At 34.5% G+C, this 20,064-nt stretch overlaps 1 protein-coding gene across 1 annotated transcript in view; it reads left to right on the top strand.

The window, feature by feature from the left end:
* The window catches only part of NCAM2 (neural cell adhesion molecule 2), a 305,254-nt gene that overhangs the window by 242,175 nt on the left and 43,015 nt on the right, over nucleotides 1-20,064 (top strand). Inside the window, exons 13-14 of the mRNA XM_056329648.1 lie at nucleotides 13,689-13,808; nucleotides 15,718-15,839. Coding sequence (XP_056185623.1) covers nucleotides 13,689-13,808; nucleotides 15,718-15,839 — 242 coding nt within the window. The remainder of the gene's footprint in view (nucleotides 1-13,688; nucleotides 13,809-15,717; nucleotides 15,840-20,064) is intronic.

Here is a 20,064-nt window from a genome sequence, read left to right as displayed (position 1 = left end):
AGACCATTGAAAACCTGGATTAAAAAAAACTGGAAAACCAAACCCCAAAAATTTGTTGCCACTTTATACCCAACTTGTACCTGAGCAATTCAGACACAACATGGAGGATTTTAAAATGTCACATTGATTGTCATATTGTCAAATTTACTTAAATTAACGGTTTAACTTTTTAAGAAATTATCTGTTGTCAATAGGTAATAAATGATAATACTGAAAAAATAAATAGATCATTCCTAATATAAGTTAAAATACTTATGGTACTATTGCTAAGCCTAAACTCATGACTTTTCTTTTTCAAAAGAAACTGTATAATTAGGTGGATTCAAAAATAGTTTTCTCAACTTAAACCAACTTTCAAATTACAAGAATGCGGGAGTTGCATATACATATATTATTAAGCTATAGTGATGTAAGATGCCCTACAAATAAGAAGTCCTTAACGTTAATAAATCTGAATTCTTGGGATAAAATTGTGTGATACCATTTGCAATATGTCATACAATTAAGAGAAAAAAATGTGATAGAATGGATGCAATTTACAACCAATATATAGTACTATTAAATAGTAGGGAAAAGATCATTTCTTATTGAAATTAATTTGTGTGTACACCTGCATGTAAGAAAGTTATTCAGCCCTCTCATTCTGTCTCTATACTATTCTTGGCCTCTGTCCAGCTTAATCTTTGCTGTAAAAGTCTCATGTGGGTGGTAAGGTTGGTCTGTTAATAAATGTCTTAAAATAAATTACATGGACCAATTAGAGGGACTGGAAAGTGAGAAGAAACGTAAAGGGGAATCTACATTTAAGTATTTCATATTTTTACACAGACCTAAAACATTAGGAGAATGAAATGTACTTTCAAAATTCAAAGCTAAAGAAAATGTCATAAGAAGAGAACCCAGACAATTTACTTCACAGCAGGAGTTCATAACTAAAAGCAACTGAGTGTTATGTAGATATAAACACTGCCAATATCTGAGGCTTCTCTCCTCTTCAGTAGCTTGTAATTCTGTTTTTGCAATTGCATTTAGTCAAACAGTCAAAGCTCATTGCAAAACGTGATTTATGTTCAAGTATGGGTTTTTTTTAAAAACACGGACTTTGAAATCTGTAAGAACAAATGCAAGATACTTTGATTTCAAGAAGCATGTAGTAAATATTTTAAGAAGCAATTAAGTGGAGAATCCCTTTTTCCAAATACATTTCACCTGTTGTTCGTCTGTTATGATTACTCCTGGCTACTCTGTGTTTAGACCTTTTCGGGCTTTTTATGATGGGACACTCTGAAGCAAATTTGCAGTGCACATTCTGAACTGATGTAAAGGTCTTGCTGATCTGGCTTGGAAAGGTAAATCTTGTTAAAAGTGATGCAGTGCAATACTGGGTATGAGTAACTGATAAATGAAACACATGGTGCAGCTGCAAATTTTGTCTTTCAAATCTGTATTGTATTCATCTGCATTTATTTTGCATTGCTAATATGCTTACAAAAAGGTAAACTACATTTATGGAATATTTATACATATATAAACTTCTGCTGCATTTTTAATATGAAACAGAAAAATGTTCCTGGAGGATAGCATATTCTTTAAGTATCTTCAAGGTCACTGAAAGGCAGAGTAGTTATGAACAGAGTTTGCATTCTGCTGCATTCAACAATGAGAACGGAGAGATAGCATATCCCTATCTGTATTACATTTCATGATATCACTAAATTAATCTCCTTTTTATCACTTTTTTTCTCTCTACTCTTTCTCCGTTGGCAAGAAATAAAGTATAGGATGCAGAAATAGAATGGGGATGAGGAAGAAAAAGTTATGAATGAAAATTATCTTTGCATGTAAGAAGCAAAAGAACAGTTGTTGAAATCATCACTCATGTCAACCTTGAGGTCTTTGCTTTTTGACAGTACTGAATGTCACTAAAAGACACATTTGGCATCACATTTTAGTCCCTTTGCTTGTTGCTGTGAGGATGACATGCTTGATGATAGCAATCACCAGGAGCTGGTTTGTTCTTTCCTCAAGTGGTGGTGGTGATATTTTTTCCAGCTCCTGCATTTGGTAACAGAGCACATAGTCGTAGAGTATCTTTTTCTCACACTTTGTGTACTCTGGAGTTGAAAATTGCATAGGTTAGAGGAATGACAGACAGAACTCCTATGTCATAACCTGCTTCTTAGGTAACTCCAAGACTGCAGCAAATTGGTCATAGGACAATTAGTATTAATGAGAGCTTCGAGTTTAAAAAATCTGGTCAGTGATAATGCATCATTCAAGAGAAGTGCATAGGAAATCACTTTTGTTGGCATTCAGGCTTAGTGGCTTGTTTGGAACATAAAAATGAGTAAGTAGTTTAGAAAAGAGAAAATCATGCATTACATTTCTAATAATTAAGTAATTGGTATTTTATAGTACGTAATTGTACATTGGTAAAATTGAGAAAAGATGTAGATTTTATATATGTTGTTCTGTTTAGTACTATTAGTATGCAGAATTAAAACTGAAAAATGTTGGGAGTTTCAAATAGCAGTCTCAATTGACATGCAAGGCTTGTTAACGCACATTAATTTGCCTGTTAAAAAAAATCACTACTTCTATGAGCAGAGCATTAGAAATTTTTGTGCTCTGTAGATATTCCTTTGGCTTAGCATTAAGAATTCCTGAATTCTTGATATATCTCTCTTGGAGCTTTGTGATAGTACAGATATATTTGTAGTAATAAAAAAAAAATGTTAATTTTCTTAGGTGTTTCATGTCCATCTAGTTAAGAAAGGCCATCTCTTATTTTTATCTCTAACATAGTGCGGTTTTGTAACACTGTAAGAAAACTAGTGAATTGTATAACAATTCACTATATATATAATAATATATATTACTGGTAATAATATAAACTATATATATAATAATATAACAATTGTGATAAGTAAAAAAACCTAGGGAGTTTCATGAAATATCTTAAATCTGTTGCAAAGTCTCAAAGGATAAAAAAGATCATTGTAGCTGGGCAGAACTTGGCTGACAATAGGAAGATGGTGCAATTAAAAGTAAACTGTCATTTTCTTAGCCTTTGAAAGCATTTTCTGTAAGGTTTGGGTGGAGGGGTGGGGGTTTTGTGGTGGTTTTTGTGTGTTTTTTTGTGATAAAAAGTCAAGATATTTGGACCAGTAATCAGTTATTATTTTAGGAGAAGTTGTTTGTTTGGATCTGACTTACACCCTGCTCTACTAAAAGCAGTCACCAGATGCTTACCCAGTTTTACCAGCTTCAAGTGGCAGTTGTGTCACACCGAAAGGAGCTTGCCTGCTCAGCCTCTTGAAAATAGATCTGAACTCACTCTGTGAAGTCAGTCAGGTGGAAATCAGCTCCATCTAAAGCTGTGCACCTGGGCACGGTTCTGCCCTCAGACTGGCAAGCCCCGTTTGCTGGTGACTGTGGTGATGCAGAAGTGTGGTGTCTTGACTCAGGTGGGAAGTCACCCATGTCACATGTCAATGTATTGCCAGAATGTACCAAGGTCTCCCATACCTGCCTTTCTTGAACAGTAATATGGTCCTCAATACTCTGGGCTTGCCGCACTGTTAGCCACCATATACATATTTGACCTAATGTATTCCAGATGCACGGTGGAAACTACTGTGGACTTCATGCTTAGAAGATACAAGGTTTGTCTGCTATGAATTCAGGGAGGCCTACCTCACCTTTTTCTCAAGATCTCTCAGTAACAAAGAAATCACAGATGGAGTTTGGAATGTAGAAGACCCTTTTCAACTCCAGTTTTGTGTTGCAAATTTCAAATGGAATATTGGCTCTACAACAGGATCTCCACATTAGGAACAGCAGAAAAACAGGCAGGAAAAACTGAAATACAAGTAATTCTTTCTGCCCTACAAGGAAGTGCAAGAGATTCTAGATTCTGGCATATATGAGATAGACTAGGGTAGGATACAGTCTGATTTATACAGTTGAAGAATGAGAGAAAATGGTGTAACTGCAGCAAGCATAGAAGAAACGAAGTATGCATTCATAGTTAACCCCCAGTTTCCCCCCTCAAAATATTCTCCTTCTTTCAATAATACAGGGCGGATTCGGATTCAGACCTTGATATAAGACAGGGAAAACATAGTGGCATTAGCTAAAATCTAACAACCAGCATGTTCTTTGTAGTCTCCTATTAAAGGGAATCCTTGTTCACCTTAGAAGACCCTGTTTTATTTTGTGGGTCATCTCCCAGTAAACATTGTTTTTAGGTTTGAAGGGTGTTCAAAAAGAGAAAAAAAATGGAATAAATGAAACAGTATAAATGATCTTAATAAGAGCCTTAAGTGCCCTTCTGCAATGAGATTAACACAGTTATTCCTTTACTGCATATTGTAGTATTGTATATTCACTCAATAAAATGTTACTTACTTAGAAGACTTAATTTCATTGTCTTTATGTGTTCATATTGGCAATGGAAGTTCAGGTATTCAGTGGCCTAGAAATTTTTGTTATAGGAAAACTTTAAAACTAATGTCTACAGAAAATAAATTTAATTTGTGGAAGGTTTAACTTCATCAGATTATATTTAGCATTGTAATTTGTACTATAAAAATCACAGCAATTATAGTCACATAAATATTTAATAACGAACCCTCATGCTGCTAAACCGAGAACATTAGTCACATGTTAGAAAGCATTTTGAACAGTACCTTCTTTTTGCGTGATTAGGGGAATATCTGGTAGCAGTCCAAATCCCCATTGATTTTACTGTATTGTTTTATTGTTTCATAAAAAGTTCTAAGTGGAGCCCTTTTCAAATGGCTGGCTGTTTCTTCAAGCAGTAGACTTTAAAATCCTTGCATTAAGAAGTGCACAATAGTTTTATAGCAGAGGAGAAAATGGGGTTTCAAGAACCAAGGTAGTATTCACCTTTAATTTATAGATCATGGAAAGATTACTTGGAAGGAACCTCTAAAATTTATCTGGTCCAGCTACCTCCTTGAAGCAGGCTTGGTGCCAATCCTGGATCAGGTCAGGCACGGCTTTGTCTAACTAGGTCTCAAACCACAAGGATGGAGATTCCTCACCCTTTTGTCTTGGTGTAATTTGTTTCAGTGCTTCATTTCCCTCCCATCATGTAAGTGTTTCTAGTATCTGGTCTGAACATGCCCACCTGCAGCTTGTGACTGTTGCCTTTGTTATGCTATTTGCCACTGTTGAGAAGAATTTCACCCCACTGTTTCTGTCTCCACTGCAAAGGTGTGGTAGGTGACTGTTAATCACCTCTTGTCATTCTCTTAATCAGACTCAATAAGCCTGGACACCTTTGTATTGTGCCCTAGGATTCTCTTGGTAGCTCTCTGCTGGACCCTATCTGGTTTCTTTTTGTTCCTGGACACACAGTCCCAGGTTTGTCCCTACATAACTCGAGTGGGACAATAAGTTTTCCCCAATCTGCCAGCTCCAAATACAGCCCGCGCAGACAGGCTGCCATGCTGGTCACATTGAGCTATGCAGCCTGGTCTGGATGTGTTGGCCTGCTGCGTGCATCTGTTCCTACATGAACCTTTCAGCCTCACTAGAAAGACCCTTTCACCCTTGCCCCAAAGACCTACATGTATCTTTGATCTATCCAAGGTTTCTATTGGGCATCTTCTTGATGCCTGCATGGCTGAACATCAACGGATAGGCTTAGCCAGACAAGACTCTGCTGTCTCTGCTGCTGTCGCTATTTTACCTTCAGTAGAATTAGAGAACTGGGATTTGGGATAACATGTTTTAAACTACAAGAGTGCGATCAGTTCTTCTAAGGCCTGAGCCAAAGGTCACCAGTCTCCATGATATTCATTTCCATAATTTTGACTGACTTAATTTAATGCTTCTAAATTTTAAGTTAACAAAAGATTAGCCATCAATGAAAGTTGTTTAATTTATCATCAAATAACACTTCAGAACACCCACAATCCTATGCACACAAAAATGTGACAAATTATTTCTTAAAACCTGGTTCTAAAATATTTATTTATTTATTTAAAGCAAAGGTTCAATGAGTACTTGGAGGAGACCTGACATTTTAAAAGTTGGGTTATTCAAAGAGCATTTGGGTTTAAAATGCATTTAAACTGTGGTTTTATGTATTTCCATTTTAGTCTATTGAATTGTGTAAAGATTTGGTTTATTAAGTATGCCTTTGTTTAACTTAATAAGATCTTACAGGGAATATCAACTGTTTCAAGCACTCTCTCTCCCAAACCTTAAATATAGTGGTACCGAGTAAGTTTTTAATTGTCTGTTCTTTCATTCTTCTTTCCTTTTCCCCTTCCATTCCCTGCTGTCCTCCCTTTCCTGTTCCTTCCCTTCCATTTGCGTTCCCTTTATGATATACAAGTACCTTTTAGGGAAGTTAACTGTATTTGTAAAAAATTGGTATTAAGCAATTGGGATTGGTCATCATAAAGGTACTATAGAAAATTTTAAAAATAAAAATGTGGAGAAAAGGATAGAAAAGAGAGGTGGGGTGGGGCGAGGTGGGGTGGGGCGGGGCGGGGTGGGGTGGGGTGGGTTGGGTTGGGTTGAGGTTTTTTGCCCAAAAAATGTATCATCCCAATACTCAGTGAAACTTTTTGTATCTTTGCATTTTAAGGCGTGTTACTACAGTTGAAGGAAGGAAGCACATCTTGTTAGCATGATAAAAAAATATTGGTTTTGTTGTCCCCTGCAAAAAACATAATTTTGTAAGAGACTTCTTACTAAAAACTAAACCAACATGTAATGTTTTTGTGCACATTAGAGTTAAATAGAATGTAATCAAAATAGCAACATAAGATATTTATAAAGGAACAATACAGAAACAATTGAATGAAAGCAGTGTTGTGTCACACCTGAAGAAAGGAAAGTTGATTATGGGGCAAAACGTTGGGTTATATAAGAATATAAAGAAATTAAAGAGAAAAGAAATTTGGAAAACTGGCCTACATCAGTTTTAGCTGATGATATGAAAAAATAGGAAAGTTAGGACAAAAGCCGATTATTTTATGGATAATCAGTATATCCATTGCATATATTTTCTCATTGTATATTCATAAATTCACATTTTATACTATTAGAAGGTTTCTTTGTGGAAGAGAAGATTCTGCAACTTTAGTGTACTAAAGAAAATAGCAGCTAGAAAACTTCAGTTAACAAGTGAACTACGGATATATGAACTACTTCTAATTTGCAATAGATATTGTTTTACTAATCCAAAAGGATTTTGTTATACGCTGAAAGCAATGGAGAAGTACAAAATATTTTAGACAACTATAGGATAAAAGTATAATTAGCATGGTTTCATTTGATTTTAAATTAGAATGTGTGTTTGAAAAATCCCATTTTAATGGTGGTAATGAAAATCTGTCAAAGGTAAATCCTAGTTGCAGAGGATTGTGGATAGGACAAAAGGCTAATGAGTACAAGTCACAGAATTTGTTCATAAGATGTTATATGTTATTGTCAAGTTGAGATAACAAAAGTGTGAAGGAGGTATCATGATAATATGGGCTTTTTTATCAGTGGGAGTACAAATAGTTTTTGTCAGCCTGTAGCCTAAAATTATTAAATACAATTATTTTTTTTTTTTCATTTTTCTTAACACTAGTTTGTGTAAATTAATTATTTGATATGCAGTTCATGCAAATATGTTTCTACTATTCTACAAATATGAATAAGGTTATGGAAACAGTTTACTGATACAATGATCCATCTCAGTAAATTGCTTTTGTTCCAGGAATGTTTCTCCTAGTTTTTTGTTTGTTTGTTTGTTTGTTTCTAAAATGTATGCTGTGCTGTGATTTAGATTAAATACAGGTTGAATTAAGAGTGTTTTTAAAATAAATAAACTAGAAAATTAATTTCTAGAGAAAACCTATTCATTGTTACATCCTAAGTATCTTAAACGACAAAACCCATCTTCTGGATTCATACTGATTCAATGTATTATAAACTGTGTTATCAATCAGCAAATTTGGTCTTTTCTGGGGACTTTGGATTAAACTCTTGCTTGATTTATTTTCATTAATTTATAGCAGTGTACATTTTGTAACTGTAGTTGTCCCATAGATTACTTAATCTTTTCTTTTTTTGATAAAAATAGCTATCAAAGATAATCCCCTGAATGATTTCATGCTGGGGATGCTACTTCTGGTTCAATTTGTATACCGACACCTCAGAATCCCACATAATAAAAATAAAAAATAAATACATAGAGAAAAGGAGTTTAATGAGATAATTGTGTTTTGGAGGCTGTACACAAAATATTAAAACAATTTTTGCCAAGTACATTTTTTACATCAAATACTGAAAGGGATTTTATAAGGGAATTATTAATGTTCCTGAACATTATATTATATTAATTTTACCTGATATGCCACACGATTTATCTTTATTTACAGGCAAATTATATATATTCACAGTTAATTAAGCCACTACAATTTTTATTCCAAAATAATGCAGTCATTATACATTATAGTGCGAACAATGATGGAAATTCCTGACAGAGCCATTCTCTCTGATTTTTAAAATGGTTATATTTGTTTCTGTGTATACATTTTACAGAATGACTTAAGGCTTGATATTGTCTCCATATAATTAATAGAAGTTACTCCAATGATTTCACTGGCAGTAGGGTTCACTACCATTATGATTATTTTCATGTAATGTCAGCTTCAAATATTTTCATTAATAAAGCTCATTTATTTTTGTTAGTGGAATTCTGACATTTATAGCCAGATGCTTGAAACAGTATTTATGAAATTCATTGTTATTTAGGCAAGGCAGACAGATGGAACCAAGACAATGTGGCTGTTTCTGCATATGAATAAACATTTTGCCTATTGTGTTGAATTTTTTTTTTTTTTTTCCTGTATTTCGCCCTCGTGGCAATTTCTAACTTCATTTTGTCAACATTCCTGTGAGCTAACTTGGTGAGGCTCGGCTAAAAAAAAAAGCTTTTATACTCTTCCTCTTCCTGTGCAAACACGTGTATTAAACAAAACAGTGTTGCTGATCCCAGGCAGAATGAAGTTTTGGGAGAAATTCTCCAGACTGTTTGGCATGTACAAAAATACAAGACATTTGCACAGGACATCAGTACCATAGGTTCCTCACTGTTCTCTCATCACATGTGCTACTACCATAGGTTCCTCACTGATTTCTTCCCATACTTTTTTTTTCAGTCCTTAAAAAAAACTGACCCATCATCACAGAGAAACCTGTTTAAGCTTAATTAAAATGCTCTTAATTTTTCCCTCTGAAAGACATTGAAGTATTTACAGGGGACTCAATTTTTCCTTAAGAGTAATAAAACAATGAGGAAAAGGTGCAGCAACGTGCTGCTGAAGCAAACCACCATGTGTTAACCTGCATTATATTTGATCATCATTCAGTCTGCGTAGTAATAGAGATACAGACAAGAGGGGGGAAAAATAGGGAAAAAAAACATCCTGATATCTGTAATACTTCTTTGAGAGAAATTTTGCACTGCTGCCACTGTCAAATATATTTGAGTGAAGATGATATTTCAGCAATGATATGTCTCAGCTACTTTGTTTCAAAATAAATTTATATCCTACTTTAGTTAGATCTGACATCCTCAAGGGGCTGAATTTGGATCTGGAAGAACATTGCTCTATGCAACAGATAGCTCTCCTATGAGAACAGTGCATTGATGTGATATTTCTGTTAATTAACCTCATATAAGATCTACTTTGGGATTAATGTAGTGTAACTGTACTATTAGTTCCTCTAACCTTCCTTGCTTTGGTGATGGTTTATGTGCTATATCACAGTTCTTTAGAAGATTTCTGGGCTAAGTTTCTGTTGGTGCAGACAATTCAATATGCCAGACATTTCCCCTCTCATTCTACTGTAATAAGATAATATAAACAACCTACCCCTGGACCAGAAAAGCAGCTGGGAATTTTTTGTTGGTTGGTTGGTTGGTTGGTTGGTTGGTTGGTTGTTTTTTTATCGACTTGGATTTATGGTACAATTTATTTCACAGCAAATCTGTCAGATGTTGTTTTCCTATGGTTCATCTTGACAGCATTTAAGATCCTGCAATAATAAATTAAAGTTTTCTCGCTGAAATGCTTACACTCTGAAATAGTATGGACTTCTGCATTTTTCCTACCTGAAATATTTGTGTCGGTTTTTTTCTGTACTGCATTTTTCCTTCAATGTTTTAGATTTTCTTGCAAATTAGAATAATCTATATAATAAAAAATAAGGACATTATTTTTATTGTTACTTAAACTAGGATTCTTGCCACAGAATAGGTTAAACTGAATTTTGCTGTTCAGTAATGTTTAATTCTTTTTGGTTCTTGTGTGCCTTTTTAAGATCTGGTCTACAATTTTTTTTTTTTTTTAAAAAAAAGTTCCTTACATACCCTGTCGTAAAAGTATTTACAATTTTATCTTAAACTCTCTATACAGTATATTAAACCAAAACAACTGCTTATTTCCTCTGTCATGAACTCCTCCACAGGTACCATGTGACTTGCAGCCTACCTTTCTTCTTATAAATGGAAAACACTAAGGTCTGAGCTTATTATTAACATGTGCATCATGTTAATTGACCCCAGGAATACCTGCAGAGTTCACAAGAGAATATTCTGGGTTTTTCCTCTTTGGAGTAGTTCTTCAGAGTCTGCTTCTGAATGTTACCAGTTACTATATGAATAATCCCAGCAAAATCAATCAGTGGACAACATTGTATTCTCCAGATAAAATGTGCAGATACTGTGAAGAGGAAAGCAGTATAAAAACAGAAACAGTAGTTAGAACAGGTAGAAAAAGATGGAAAAAATTAATATTGTACTGTGAAAAAAATAAAGGACTTTAACTTTCAGTATATTTGGGACTTGATATATGCAAATGAATATACCACTGCCATAATTCACACATAGGTATGCAGTGGACCAATTGTTTTCAAATTCAGATACTTAAAGTCCTATGTTTCTTTCAGAATATTATTTGAAATTTTTTATATCTAATTACTTCAGTGGTCATTGAAAATGGTAACCAAAATATCCTTTGTGGCCAGGGCTGTGAGCTATGGACTTCTGTAAAAAGAGTTTCACTTGTATATAGAAAGATGATTAAGCTGATTTTATACTTACATGACAAATATGTACCTTTAAAAAAGCCATGTTTATTAGGTATTCTTTTCCATTCTCAACATTCTCAAAAATGTAAAATATTTAGCAGTCAGTGAAAGTTTTATTACCTATATTATTTTTAAGCCATGCACTCTTGTTACATTTTTGGGACAGTTCCTTAATCTTACTGATTTATTCTAAATATTCTTTTACAATTAGAATATTTAAAGTGTTCTTATCAAGAATGGTTGTTTTCTTTGTTTTCCAGGAGGACATAAATACATTTTTTTCTAAATATATCCACATCATAATATCACTGATACCAAGTAGTCCCAGTTTTTGAGGACATATGCTGTCAGGTTTAGTTGGGTTAGTTCCATAAATGTATTTGTAACAGTAATTGTATCTCGGCACATTGCGCCATGCAGGGGATTCTAAAGTAGACACTGGTTCTTTAAATTCTGCATATACAAGTAATTTTATTAATTTAGATAGGCCCCAGGAGTCACTCAAGTGTTTATAGAACTGGATCCTGAGGTTTTATGTAGTTAACACATTCGTATTTTATTAAGTGTAGTCTCATAGTCATGCTTTTATGTTGTTTAAATTTTAAAAACATTTACAGTAACTCTAATTTTTAGTATGCCCCAAGGTTTATTTTTAGTGAAATTATTCAGCCTTGGAAAGTAATCATGGCTGAAAGGCAAGTCAAACACTGCTACTGTTTGGTTTAGGTTTTAAATTTCATTTTACCATAACAGAATGTTATGTGTTATAATCCTTCTTTTCTCTGAATTCTGTTCTTATTTTCATGATGGTATTTTATTTTTCATGACATGGTTATACTTCATAGTTTGATATTTTTAAACTTCATGAAAATGATAAAGCTAAAATGTGCTGGAAGACACACAATTCTACTGTTGTTTTTTTTTTACAGGAAAGCAGTTATCATGTTTCAATGACAAATTCATGCAAAGTGCTTACAATAGAGTGTGAAATGTAAAAGTTGCTGTTTTTCCAAGATTTGTTAAATCCCTTTAACTGCACATGTAATAGGACCTCTGTCTGTCTGCTGCAGAAAAAAAGAAACATAAATTCTAGTAAATCTGGACTCAAAAGACTAACAAAGAGCACTGACAGAAATAATTATACTTTCATTAAATATATAACTTGAAAAGCAAGTCTAAAGTGACTATTAAAATATTCCTCTATAATGAATAGAACTAGCTCTCTAGAGACTAAGAGACTACTGGCTCTTTTTCAAGACAAGGATCTATATCCTCTTGTAAGATCATACAGCCCCTGCTTTTCTGGGCAAGAGAAATACCAATGTGCTTCAAGTAAAGTCCATCCGATTTACATCCATTCCCTGGTATGAATCTCACATCTGGAGAGCTCATCACAGAGCTGGCAAAAATCAAGCGAGCAACTGCTGTAGAGAGAGTAAAAGGAAGCTTTCTTGTAAAGGCTGGATAATGGTCCAAGAACTCTGTGTGGATTGAAGTTTCCAAGTGCATATGCAACATTGATATTAGTAATATACAGTATTATGGTGTATGTAATATGCAGTAATATGTTGTGTTCCCATAAAGGATCCTGGAATCCAACGTCCTTTTCCTGGATTTTGTTTCTAGATTTGTTTCAGAAACAATATTCTTAGTATTTGGTTGCAACACCAGTATTCTTAGTACTGTACATTTATTTTATTTTATTTTATTTTTAGCTAGTTCTTCCCCATTTTCTGCTTCTGATGGCATCTCCAGGTAGAATCAGAGAGAGGTTCAGGCAATGTGAAAGATTGCTGCAAGGGATTCAGACTTGATTTCTGAAAGCATGTCCTAAGTTCAAACCTATTTTCTTCCCAAATAACTTTGTTGTTGTTGTTATAACTGAATATGCATTTCCATACACCTCCTCACAATTATGTACAAGCACATCTAACTCACTTTCTAGTCCTTAGTAGATAACTCAGAACTCTTCCTTTCATCATCATACCCATCATCATTTTTGGTCTTGAATACATTGTTGAACCGCTAGAGCACAAGAACGAGTAATTCACCACTTAGGTGCATGTAGTTGCATCTAGGAGCATAGGCCAAGGATGGTTGATACTTCTCTCCGTGAAGGAAAAATGACAAGTTATGAACTGTATGGAAGTGGCTTAAATGGGCATCAGATGGATGCTCATTGTCAGCTAGGAGGAAGGAAATTCCCATAATTATTTGCTAGATTCATGTCTCTTGTGCTCACCATCTGAACATATATCAATTCCCATCAAGGTTCTTAATTGTTGCCTATAGCTTCTGTAACACTGATATTAAATTCCTTCAGAATTTAGACTTGCTCTGTCACAACAATGTTTTTATGCAGGTGGAAAAAATAAATGTTAAAAAAAAAGTACTATTAGCACTCAACAAGAAAGCTAAGGTTGGATCCACTAGACTATTAGAAAATGGGACTTGTAAATTGCAAATGAAGCAAATTATGAAATTTCCTGACTTTTTTTTTTTTTTAGGTTTATTGCTTCATCAAATTTTGTTCCCATATTTTTGTGTTTCCTTTTCTTTAGCAATGGTTGTTCTCAGCAATTTGGAACCAAATACAACATACGAAATCAAAGTAGCTGCTGTAAATGGAAAAGGGCAAGGAGAGTACAGCAAAATTGAGATCTTTCAGACCTTACCTGTCCGTAAGTAATACTTGTGCTATTAAATGAAAACGTAAATTATTATTACAATATATTATCTCCAGATCAGCTAATTTAAAGTTCTGTTTCACTGTGGATAATATGTTTTATATGTATACACTATTTCCCAGTGTATAACATCAGTCTTTACATTGTTTCTCAGAAATCATATTTTGTTCCTCTTATTCCATCCCCCACCCCACCCCACCCACCCCCCACCGGATAGTATGAATGAACTTAAATTGGAGAATTTATCCTATGTTTTTGACACGTAGACAAATCTTTGTCTTACATTCAAGAGCACAAACCATGAAAGATATTAGATTAAGGAGTTTTTCTCATTTACACTCAGGGTATTATAGACATCTGTGAGAATGAACTAGCCCATTCTGGAGACATTTCTTCAGCAAACTATGCTGCCGCAAATTTTGCAATTATCAAACCTGAAACAGAAATCTTAATCTATGGAAAAATTATGAGAATAAATTGTTTTAATTATGATTACATGCAAATCATAAATGCTATGGAGTCAATTCTATATTTGTAGTAACCTTTATATACAAGAAATTGAGATTTAAATATCAGGGCTAATGAAAAATATTTTTCTCAGATTACTTTTACATAGAAACAATAATAAATAAATCAAACAGAAAGGGAGACGAAAAATAAAGGAAGTACCGGATGGCACTGTATAGTGCTTAAACAGGTATACAAAAATACATCAGCAACTATTACCAGACTAGTCTTTCATAAATCTGTTGCAACTGAACTGTTTTCTGAGTAGGGCATTACTCGGTATAGTTAACAATACTGGCAATAATGGAATTAACAAGAAAAGTCAAGGGACTACAAAGAACACAAAAATATTTCTGTGCTATTGTATTATGTTGATATCGATATATTTCTTCTGTCTCAAACTGGTAACTTGGCAGCTTTCGAATTTCTTTTTTGCTTAAACCATAAATATATTGAATGACAGATAAAAAAAATTGCCGTTACTCATACGGAACATTATACCTGATAGAAAAATTATAGAAACTGATAGAAATCATATATATGTTATCTGGTAGAAAGCTAGGCAAGTTCTATGTTGAGAACTAAGTCAGTTTATCTTTGGACAAGGGATAAACACAAACATTACAAATATTTCGGAAGGAACTGTATCTTTCTGGGTGAATGCAAATTTACAAACATTTTGAAGATAAGAAACTTCAGTATGACATGTTCATTTAAGATCTGATTTAAAGCTTTATAATAAGCATTGCATATAGAAATGATAATTTGTGAATTTTGATTAGCAAATGGCTTAGGCTGGCTATTAACCCTTCAGTTTTATGTTTAAGATTATTTTTATCCTTTCATTGCAGAGAAAATTATTTTTACTTTTAGAATTTTTTTCTTTATGTTAATTCTTAATATAGACTATTCTGAAAATATCTAGTTTTTTCTTGGCACATTTATTGATAAGTTAATTTACTTAATATCTGTATTACAATATAGATCTCACACAAGGAACTAAAGCTCATGCTTAATGTTAAGGATGCTTTCCTGTAAAATAGCGTTAATCTCAGACTTCAGTGTGAGTAGCAGGTTACCAGTTTTGCTGAACTGATGGCTAAATAATTTCTGAAGTAAATTACATTTGAAATTGTCAAACATTGGAAGGTGTGAAAGAAACAAATATACAAATATTTTTCTCATACTTTATGTAATTTTGTTTCCTTGTGTGAGCTAATTAATATACATTAGAACATACTTTAAGCAAAATATTTAACACACGTATTAAGGTTGTTCTGCAGTTTTTGGAAGGCTCATGTTAAAGATTTTGATTAATAAATGATGGACAAGTTCCCAGGTGTAATTTATGACTTATTGCTGAATTATCATCTACTGTTTTTTTCCCCTTGTTTAGGGGAGCCAAGCCCCCCTTCAATTCATGGACAACCGGAAAGTGGCAAGAGTTTTAAACTTAGCATAACTAAACAAGATGATGGAGGTGCCCCCATTTTGGAATATATTGTCAAATACAGAAGTGTAAGTATTTCAGTTAATCACAGTAGGTGGGGTTTGCTTAGTAATATTTGCTTGTAGTGTAGAGAAGACTGCTGATACAATTTGAAGTGTAACAAAATGGTGTACATACTACAAAAAGAAAAGACGATATAGTATAGTATGTTTCCTTTTGTGACTAGGTTGCTAATGCCAGATTATAAAATAAATAAAAAATAAACAAACAAAACAACAAAAAAAGAAAGAAGAGCACCCTGTTCTTCCTGTAGGTATAACTGAAAGCTCATTCTAACAAGAACAGTATATTACCTGTTTTGTTACATGGTAAAGAAATATTCATGTTCAGCTCCCAAAAGTGCAGTAAATTAGCAGACGTTAAAGTTACATAATTATGGGTTGTTTGAACATCAAATTATTAACTTGTTACATATGCATCTGTATTGGTAGATAGCATCCTAGAGCTAGAAAGCTGTATTCCAGTGTTCCATATTAATTTTAAATGAGATTAATTATATGATTACATATCATATTTTCTGTCTTCCCAGATTCCAAGGCTCAGCTTGAAAAAGCCAAATAATTGGCAAATTGTTAGTACTTTCATACGTTTCAGTGTACATATCAGTTATTTTTAACAGCCATTGTGCAAAGTTCATTGGACTGCTTTCTGGCAAGTTTAGAAAATAGGCCTTTCTGCGATGTGTAATTAATTTTTCTGTGAAAATAAAATGGTGGAATTTTTTTATTATTAAAGGAGATAAATATATCCTTCCTTTCCTGATATGCTGTGTTTAGAAATTATTCAGTTGAAGAAGGAACTATAGAGCTGGCAAAAGCAATGGATTCAATTCTGAACCGTGCATTTTCTAATAATTTCTTTGTGTTATTTTAGGAAGATTATACAACTTTTAGCTGACTAGGGCCAGTAAACAGACATTTTACTAGAGTGTAACAGCAGATTTACATGTCCGTTTTGAGACTCTAAAAGAGATTGGGAATGTAACATCAGATATTAAACTCATTAAACAGAAGGCAGCGAGGTCTGCATTGAACAGAAATAAGCAATCTTTGAGGAATTAAATGTAGAACCTATTTCAGTGTTCCCAAAAAGGAAAAGCCATTTCCTTATTTTGTAATAGTTTTTGTCACATTTCCTGATGGTTCATATATTGTAACATTTTGATGGTAGCTCTAGGATTATCCAAGTACTAAACCTGGCATGTAAAATGGTTTCCCTAAGGTAAGTATAACCAAAGAAGATTGATAGCTCCAAATGGATTGAGAATACTTTGGTAGATTAATAGTAGCCTGAGGGAATAACCAGCAGTTATTCTGATATCAGTGATCCCTAAATCTTAATTGACCTTCTTAGATAACTCAGTCCAGTGAGTACAATTGGCATAGAAGAAAAGTAATTGTGAAGAAGAGAGAGACTAGGAAAATATGCAATGCAAAATACAATGAAGTTTTGTGGAATTGAACTTCCCAGTTAGATTACAATGCCTCTAAGTATTTATAATTGAAACGATAAGAAAATAAACTGTTTGCCTATAATATATGCATGCAGTATATAGAGTTTATGGAGTATTGCGTCCAGTTGTGGGCTCCACAGTTCAAGAGAGACAGAGAACTACTGGCACGGGTTCAGTGGAAAGCCATGAAGATGATTAGGGGACTGGAGCCATCTCCCTTATGGGGAAAGGCTGAGAGAGCCGGGCCTGTTTAGTCTGGGCAAGAGAAGACTGAGAGGGGAGCTTATCAATGTATGCAGACATCTTAAGGGCGCGTGTCAGGAGGCTGGGGCCAGGCTCTTTTCAGCGGTGCCCAACGACAGGACAAGGGGCAACAGGCACAAACTGCAACACAAGAAGTTCCATTTAAATATGTGGAAGAACTTCTTTATACTGAGGGTGACGGAGCGGTGGAGCAGGCTGCCCAGAGAGGCTGTAGAGTCTCCTTCTCTGGAGACATTCAAAACCCATCTGGACGCAATACTGTGCGACCTGCTGCAGGTGAACCTGCTTTAGCAGGGGGCTGGACTGGGTGGTCTGCAGAGGTCCCCTCAACCCTGACCATTCTGTGATTCAGTGAATTTAATCTGTTCTGTGATTTAAGTATGCAAAGTGATTTTGGATCTATCCTGAATATTTTTGGAAACCTGATTTTGATCTAGTTTTTTGACTGAGGTACAATATTGTACTTTAAAAGATTGCTTTTCATGTGTATTATTGAAAGATAAATGTACAGTTTAAGCAGTAACTGGAAACCTAATAGGTTTTCTGAAGTAGATAGGTTTTACTTGGACCTCAAATCTTTATCTCCTTAAGCTTCCAATTGAAAAAGCTATTTGACTAAATTAAAGGGCTTTGCACAACTAAAAAGCACAATCATTTTTTGTGGTTTAATCAGAATGAATGGATGCTATTTAAAGTTCTTAATTATCTGTTGACTGCTTCTCTTCTATCTTCCCCGTTGGTTGTATTTAATCAGCTTTCCTGTAACTCTTGCCAGCCTCATTACTGGCACCTGGACCAATGTATTTGCTTGCATGTTTAAAGAGCATATTAGATAACAAGCTATATATCAGTGGCATTTTCTTCTTTGTGTTTCATAACAGCTTATGTGTTATTAAGAGGCAGTTCCCTCATATTTAAGTTTTATACAGTTTTGTTTTGTTTTGTTTTGTTTTTTAACTGGGTGAGCAGCCTTTAAGATACTATAGCAATATTATAGCCTGGTTTAGGGCAACTGATGAGTTTCATTTTTCTGGAAATCACATTTCATTCCATCCAGTATTGCTTTCCTAACATCAGTTTATTCATGTTACAGGCAGGACTTACTAACTAATCAGATAATAAGAAGCTTTATATTTTGTACTGTATTCCAGAGAAGTAGGTAATATGCAATTGTTTATGAGTAGCAGCCTCAAATTGGTTCACACTTGCACGAAGTAAGTCAAGACAGTCTTATAAAGCTTCACTGATGGAGTCTGAAGCTGGTGGCATACATTGAGTTCAAAGTTACCTGAGGAAAGAATAGGAGGAGAAAGCGAAAGACAAAGAAAGACTGTTCCCCTTTAACCAGCCAGGAAGAGCAGTGATGGGGATCTCTGATGCAGGAGGTGACAGCCCAACTACATATCTTGTAGTAACTTTAATTTTAATGGGGACTGACTCAAGCTCCCCTATGTTTGTCTGTGCTTATGGTACTCTTCAAGTTGTCTGGGGAACATATGTTGAGATGCTGCTGTTCCACAGTGGATGTTGAGCTTTATGCATGTAAATTATTGGGGAAATGGGTACCGAGTTTGTAAATGGCTATTACCTGCTGTGTTATTTACTACGTACTATAGTAGTAAACTAAAAGCTAGAGGGGAGGGTTGAAGAGATTATACAGACTAAGGGGAAGGTGGGGAGGTAAGGAGGGCCAGGAAGAAGGAGCACTTGGGATACAGGGGACAGACTACCACAGCACCTCACGACAGGTGAGTGACCAGCACAGACCTGCAAGAGAAAGGCAGGCTCCAAAGCAGCCTTTGGAAGGTATTAGCACAGGTTAAGCTTAGCACCAGAAACAGCATGCAAGCAGTGTGTGATCACCATACAGGAATAATCGCTATATGATTATGATGATCACAAGCCAAAGTTTGTGCTGACCACTCAAGTGCATTTTGACTGTGATGGATATTACGCAGCTGCATGTATTGCAATTGTGAATTTGTGCTGGTACATAATGTTGCCTACTGTTCCCTGCAAATACCTATCACTCTTTTATCTTGAAAAGATTTGTTCCCAGCCTTCAGATATTATTTTAGTACCATATTCTGAATTACTTCATAAGGGTTAAAAAGCAAGTGTTGAAATAAGCTTCTTAAGTGACTAGAAAAGGGAATTCTGTTTCTATACTTTCAGGACATAGAATGCCAACAGTAAGCTAGAATAAAAAAGGGGGAGAAGATAGATTTAATTTTTCCCTGGCAGGCCAATTTTCAATAAAAATTTGGAATTAGAATTAAATAATAAAAATATCCATCTTTATGGTTATGAACTTTTAGGTAGAAGCAAGAAAAAAATACTAAAATCCTAGTTTGAAAAACAATAACAGTATTTAACTTACCTTTTATGTTCATACTTATGTTTGGAGGAACTGTTAGAGGAGCAGTTAGTTTTTGCAGGCCTAAAAGTTGTTCACCATGTTGACCTGTGACAGTGTTAGTATTAATGCTCTGAATTTTGGCAGTGATGAGTTTTTG

The sequence above is a fragment of the Falco biarmicus genome, chromosome 2 (genome assembly GCF_023638135.1).
Source record: "Falco biarmicus isolate bFalBia1 chromosome 2, bFalBia1.pri, whole genome shotgun sequence".
Lineage (NCBI taxonomy): Eukaryota > Metazoa > Chordata > Aves > Falconiformes > Falconidae > Falco > Falco biarmicus.
Note: the sequence above shows the minus strand (reverse complement) of the source record. Positions and strands in the feature narration are given on the sequence as shown.